The sequence below is a fragment of the Hyposmocoma kahamanoa genome, unplaced genomic scaffold (genome assembly GCF_003589595.1).
Source record: "Hyposmocoma kahamanoa isolate Upper Pololo Valley unplaced genomic scaffold, ASM358959v1 88, whole genome shotgun sequence".
NCBI lineage: Eukaryota > Metazoa > Arthropoda > Insecta > Lepidoptera > Cosmopterigidae > Hyposmocoma > Hyposmocoma kahamanoa.
In genome coordinates this window covers 66,611-73,984 of record NW_020654466.1, presented here as the reverse complement: position 1 = coordinate 73,984, position 7,374 = coordinate 66,611, and the positions used below count along the sequence as shown (strand labels likewise).

Below are 7,374 nucleotides of genomic sequence, written 5' to 3'. Positions count from 1 at the left end.
CACACACACACACACACACACACACACACACACACACACACACACACGCACGTTTTAAGATTCAAATTAAATTTAAACTTAGAAATCAAGAAAATTGAAAATAGTAGGTTGTAATGCACCAATCACTAGAATATGCAACGCGTACAACACCCTATGTAAAAAAAGTAGTGACATAGATATCTTTCACGATACGCCCTCCCACTTTCGTCGTAAAGTGACGAATTCATCACAATCAAATATGTAATTAAATTTGTTAAATGCCTGTAAAATTATTGAATTGCATTTATTATTATTATTATTATTAATATTAATGTTATAATATTTATTGTTTTAGTTTTATTAATTATATAGATTTAATTATTATTATTTTTTAATATATTTCAATTATAATGTAAAATTGCTTAAGTATTTATACCTTTTTTGTACCTATTTTTCGAAGAGCGGTGCCTCCTGACCCAGGCTTGATAAGCTTAATAGGAGGTGCCATCCACTGTTAACGCAAAGTTAATTGTATTACTGAAAGAAACATTTATTTATTTATACCAATGGATTTATAGTACTATATAATGTACGACAAATCGCGTAGTTGAACGTGTCGTTATGTGTTTTTTTCATCGAAAGTAAAAGTTAGGTTATATTCCTATATCTATGGATGCACCACAGTCCATCGTCAAGTTCGAATTCCAAAAACCTTTTCCACGCTAGCGAAAGAAAGAAAGCCTTTCCGAGCTAGTGAGGAGAAAAATTCATTATTTGCTTGTCGTGTTACGTATGCAGATCCGTGGGCGGAGACGGTGCGTGATCCAGGGCTATCGGTGCAGGTTTCGCCTGCTCGCGGTATTTTGGCAGGACATGCTCGCGCGGTCATCACCGTGCGCGCCTACGCTGACAGCTTTGGCATCTACAGAGATCAGATACTACTACAGGTACCACGCTATACGTATCTACCTTATTATTAGTGTTTGTAACATATTTTAAATAGAAAACTTCGTTGAGACTCCGACGTATTACTGAACTAACATATAAGTTAACGGGAAACTAGCGGTGCATAAGGATGCGGCGCACATTGACAATTCTACTAATGAAAAATTATTATTAGACATTTTTGCCTAAAACTACACTTTGACGGTTAAAAACTATTTTTCATTTTTTATGTATGGAACAAGGCAAAAGAGTGATTTTCTCAGCTGTGGTTTTTGCGCGGCGTAGTCGAAAGTCGTTGTATAAGTTGCCAAAAAAGATATGTAATGTTTTTATAGCCAAGTATACCTCCTAAATCTTCACCAAAGAAAAATTCCTAGGTCGGTGTTATAGTATAATATAATCTTTTTCGAACACAAAATTAAAAATCGTCACCAAAATAAGTAAAAAACCGTACATGTTGAAAATGCCTGAAAACATGACCTGTTTCGGTCAAATTTTTACAAGTCTTGATTTAAAACTACTTGAGCACTAATCTTTCGAATATTGATTAGGGTACATTTTTAACCGACTTCAAAAAAAGGATGTATGTTACGCGATTTTGATGACTCTTTTTTTGTTGGTAAGGGTAGTAGTAGTCCCATTTAAATTTGAAGAAAATATTCCACCGCTAAGGGTGGCAAACTAGGGGATGAATCGGTTTTCGCGCACTTTCCGGTAACCAATTTCAACAAAACTTGGCAAATGGATGCAATTCCACGAACTTTTGAGGTCGGTTTTTTTAGTACTCTATACTAAGATTTTCATGTATGCAACTTGTTAAGATTTGGTCGAAACAGATAATGTTTTGTCTTGACAAAACATTATCTGTTTCGACCAAATCTTAACTGGTCTTGATTTAAAGCTAGTTGAGCAGTAATTTTTCGTATACTGACTTGCCTACTTTTTTAGTTTCAATATTAAGTAATACATTACTTATATGATACTTTGTATAAAAAATCATCCACATTGGTGATATCCTTTTGAGTTCATAAGGGCGGTGAAATGGAGTCAGGCCTGCGTTCCAGGCGACGCGGTGGCGTCAGCGGCGACGACCAGATAAATCGTCCTTTATTGACACTAATAAAGTACGCTATCTCGATTCATGTAAAGGACCGGCTACATGATTGAGCTTGCCGTAGTTTTATTTGCGTAGGTGTTGCTGTTATGTAAGAAAAAAAGATTAAGTAGGACTTTTTACTTACGGTTTGTATGGTGTATCTTTTTTCCTTACGCATTTAAAATTTGCGCAGAATTGTTTTGTAACGGAGTTTGCGTCAATTTTTTTAGAAGCAGTAGAGCGCCTTGTGAATGGGTTCGTCCAGAGCAGTACTGCCACTTTACCTACTTCAGCCGCCAATCAGTAATACGAGCATTATTGCGTTCCGATTTGGAGGGTTTAGGGTTCTGGAATTACAGGTACTTGGGACTTGTCAAACTTATGTCTCAGGGCGCAGCGGCAGTGCCCCTCAGATTTATGCATTCTAAAAGAGCTTTACGAGCAATAACTTTAACAAAGTTTAAAAGAACGTAAGTAAAAAAAGATCTGTAGCGGGGTCAGCGGCGAGGGTAGATAGATTAAGAGAGACGACAGTGGATTTAGTACCAACAGAGCTCCTTGTGAAAGAGTTCGTCCAGGGAAGTACTGCTATCTTAGCTATTTCTGCCGCCAAACATTAATGGCAGCATTACTGTGTTCATGGTTTGAAGGATAAGGGGCTGGAGAAATTGCAGGCACATGGGAGTTGGTAATTTATGTCTCAGGGTGATGGGCAGCGACAGTGCCTCTCAGATCTTTGCAATATAAAGCTCTGAGTGGCACTGCAACTGTTATGGACAGGCGTGTAGCTCACCGTTAGGCGCACGACTTGTTTGTTTCACTTGATATTATTTGAAAAAAAATGGATAAGATATGTGTAAGTAATTTGAATAATATTACAATTGTGATATCACGCGACTGTGTAATATGATATCACATGGCACAGTACCGGTTTTTATTTATGCATATTTTTTATTTTAGTTACAATATAAAGGTTACATTAATCCTTTTTAGTAGTGAATAATTTATATTGCTATGTTTGCATAGTTTAAAAATTGAAATAGTTCCTTTGGCTGCGTAATATCTATCGGCTCTAGTTTAGGCTCCATTGTTAATTACGTTTTTCAGCGAATAAATATCTTCTATTCTAGGAAAGCAAGCACGGAGTGAGATGGGATAATGCTTATAACGCATTCCATTTTTACTCCGTGTGATGTTGTGGGTAATGTTATATCACACTAAAATATTACATTTACGGGAATGTAATGTGAGGTCACACTACTTTTCGATGCACTGTTTGCGCATGTTTACCATATAGTAGCAATTAGTAGCAAAAGTTACTATTATATGTATAGTTATTGTATTATTTTCGGAGTTTTCAGTTCAGCTCAACTCAAAAGTTTACAGTCAAGGCCATCAGCGGCCAATTGCAAAATATCCTTCTCAAAAATATACATTTGTGTACAAAAACTACAGAATGTATGGGTTTACTTATGCTATGGAAGTTATCAATGCCATCCAGCGGCGCGCGATGGAACTAAATGTTACTTAATCTTCAGTAAGCGCGAAAAGCTCGCAGTATTACAATATCTGCCCTACAATAGCGCAACGCCTTTAAAGTTCGGCGATGCCGCAGCTCGTATGCGTTGATGGATGTGCAAGGGCTGTCACATGAAAAAAATTGTGATGTAATAAATTATTAACCATTATTATTATTTCTCAATACCCATTATTGAAATTGTATATATGTATATTCTCATGATGACGTACGCAAGTTCGTGCGTACACTACTATTTCTTAAGGTATAATTAATAATAAATAATTAACCAACCAATTATTATTACTATACGTTTTTTTTTAAAAGAAATACTTAAATATAATTTGTATAATGTACTTGGTTTTCACGACCTATGATGGAGTTAAAATAAACATTTCGGCTTCTTTTGATTTCTACGACATGGGAAGTAGAAGTTACTTCTATGCATAGATGTTATATAGGTACGTATTACAAAATTATAGGAAAACTCGCGTTATGGGTAAATGTATTAAATTTTAAATCCCTGTTGTATTTCGTTATCGAATTACGACCGCACACAGAATAGTTGTGCATCATTATTATATGCATTCAACGATTTTTGTAGAACTCTTAATTTATTCAAAAATATTTTAAACTATACACGCGTCAACCCTTAGCACTCGATACGCAAACTCAGTGCGTCCGCTCGCAGTGACTCGCGCCGCCCGACCCCCCTCGGGTACCCCTTCGTTGTTCTACGCAAATACATTCGCTGCGCAACTGTATAGTTTGTAAACTATGGTATAGGCGTTATAATTATTTTGTTTATAATTTAATCATACCGGGAATTAAATACTATTCATTCTATGTCTGTTATTTGACTTAAAGGTTAAGTTTATTCTGCCTGTTCCGCGACGACTAACAAGGGCTTACTTATTTTTTTCTTGAGTGCTTATTTATTTTTACTGAATTATCTCTGTGTTTGTTCGATCTTTATATTAACAATCATAACAAAAAAGTGCTTTTTATTTTTGTTAACTTTGGGTTTTTCTATTCAGCCTCAAAGAAAAAGTTTTTCATTTTCTGTATTTCTTTTCAGGTATGTCTACTGGCAGTCGGACTGCATTTATAAATTGCAATAAAAATATCCCAAAATAGATAGTTAAATAAATAGTAAATTGTCTATTCAGAGTCCATATAACCTCAAATGGCTTTGGTTGATTCCGAACAACAGTAAAATATTTGAATTAATCACGTTGATAAAAATATACAGTGTACAATTGAAGATATACACTGATGCTATACACTTTTTTCTCTATAGAAGAAAAAAACACAAACTTCCGTCGAAATTTTTACAAGAAAACAGCTGTATTCAATTTTTTTTTATCAACTGAATTAAATACAACACGTATAGTATACGATATACATTTTTGAAACGGCTTTAATTTCTAAATTTTTATTGAATTGATATTCAATTATTTTTGTGTGAAATTACTCCACTGAAAAAAATTCCTTCAACCCGGCCGGATTCGAACCGACGTCTTCTATATAGTCTTCTATATTCTAGTATAGCTTACCGTGCCAGACGCCATATACCAACTAAGCCACGGAACGAACCAGCGGACACCACGAATTTTTCTATGTGCTTGCTATATCACTTCAATTCAATAAAAATTTAAAATACAGCGAAAAGCGACATCTCTCGCCAGGACTGGTAGCTGTTAAGGTACTAACTGGGTGATAAATCTTTCATAGATTTCTCATATATGGCGCTACGACTGAAAAGTTGTTGAAAAAACCAAAATACAAAGGCTTTAATTTCATTTGTAATAAATAAATTCTGAAAAGCCAGTGTCCTATCGCTCGACCCAAGCAAAATGATAATACGGTACATCAAGAATTGGAATTCTAGGTGGTAAATAACAAATTATTAACGAGAGTCTATTAGAAATACGAAGCTGAAGGCACGGGGCTTTAATGACCAGAAGTTTGTAACGTTTTACCGCTCATGCTATACATACAATGTTTTAAAGTACTTTTCCTCCGTGTTCCATAGTCGTGAGGCGCCCTGTATAATTTTCACTATTTTGTTAATTTATAACTTTAAGGAATGCCAAAGTGAGTATGTATTTTGAGGTGGAGCACTTGGCGCCGGTAGTGCTGGACTTGTGGGCGGAAGTGGTGGGTGCGCCGTTGCAGTTAGCGCTGCGTCCTGGCGCGGGCGGAGTCGTCGGCTGCACTTCCGCTTCTGACGACACCGCGGATGACGAAGCGCCACCAGTTCTCTGGTTACCTTTATCTTCCTCTTCCATTATCTTTCCGTAGCAGTAGAGGTCTTTGTGAAAGAGGTCGTCAAGGGATGTACTGTTATTGTACTATTTCTGCCGCCAAGCAGTAATCTGAGCATTACTATGTTTCGGTTTTGAAGGGTAAGGGTGCTGGTGAAATTATAAACACATGGGACTTGTGGACATGACAGTGTCTCTCAGATCTTTGCGATTTAAAGCTCTGAGTGGCACTGCACTTGGTATCTTAAAAGAAATCTAATCAGATCCTAATTTTGGTATGAAATGAGGACTGTAGAAAGAAGCAGTCTCCGGACTATTCTTGGTGATACCCTCAATCCGTTACCAAATTGAACAGGTTATGTAGAACCAATTAACTTTATCTCTGTCTCTGTGTAGTATGTGTTGGGTGTGATCCGAGTGCTGTTATATGTGTATACAGCCAGTTGGCTACAAGCAAAAGTGGTAAAGAATAGATCGACACTGTCCATAAAAATCTGTACAATAAGTGCCATCTAGTTTCATCAAGCACAATTTTGTTTTATGTAACTCACTCAGAAAACCAATATCCACGAACATAGAGTGAACTTGAAAACTGAGTAGGTATATGTCATGTTGCATTTCTAAATTAATTATGTTATGCACTTATTTAACTCGCGTCTATAGCTTTTACATTTTTTTTTACTTCTATATATTTAATTTTTTGAATCGGCGACTTCAAAAAGGGTCCACTGAAAACCAGCGCTGTGGCTCCGCCGCCGCAGTATTTGTTGAGCTGGGCCCTTTACAGTGCTGTACACTTTTAGCAATAAAAAATAACTTATTGTGCTGAAATATTTTCTTTCTTTCTTTCTAGTTGATTTGTATGTTATCACTAGAAATAGGAGTAGCTTTGATAAATTGCAGCTTGTCAAAATGTGAAACAATTTAGTTACAATAATAGCTATTTGGTACTCGTCGCGCCATCTGGTGTACCTATAAGTATCAAATAGCCACGTTGTCTTGTATTGTGGCTCTCTTGGGTTATTTGTCTATGATTTTATCCTATAGACATTCCTTGTCCGTGGTTAGAAGAACATTCACTGCTCGAAGAACTTCTTCATAAAAAAAACATCATCATTAGCATCAAGCGCATGTCCGCAGGCTGTCGTCATCAGATCCCGAGCGCACGCTGCGCGCCAAGAATACTTCTCGCGTTGCACTCTTCGTGCGCGCATATCTTACCCAGGAATACGGTCAGTACACTAAAGCGATTACGTCACCAACACTAGTTTACAATACATACATATATTTCGCGCTCTTTTCCCATTGGGTAGGCAGAAACAACAGTGGAAGCAATTGCTACGATCCTGACACACCTTTCGCCTCATCAACACGCAGCAGTGATTTCATACGTGTTTAAGGATAACCTTTAGAACATACTAAATTTGATCATGGTAAATTCGCCGTGGTCGACCCTTACCAACGAATGTCTTGAGTGCCCTTGAAAGCACTCAAAGATACTCAAACACACATACACACACACAAACACACACACACACACACACACACACACACACACACACACACACACA

The 7,374-nt window shown here is 36.8% G+C and overlaps 1 protein-coding gene across 1 annotated transcript in view; it reads left to right on the top strand.

Moving 5' to 3' along the window:
• LOC113235860 overlaps window positions 1-7,374 on the top strand; it is a 44,160-nt gene that overhangs the window by 36,588 nt on the left and 198 nt on the right. The window contains exons 23-25 of the mRNA XM_026471783.1: window positions 778-926; window positions 5,652-5,803; window positions 6,944-7,035. Coding sequence (XP_026327568.1) covers window positions 778-926; window positions 5,652-5,803; window positions 6,944-7,035 — 393 coding nt within the window. The remainder of the gene's footprint in view (window positions 1-777; window positions 927-5,651; window positions 5,804-6,943; window positions 7,036-7,374) is intronic.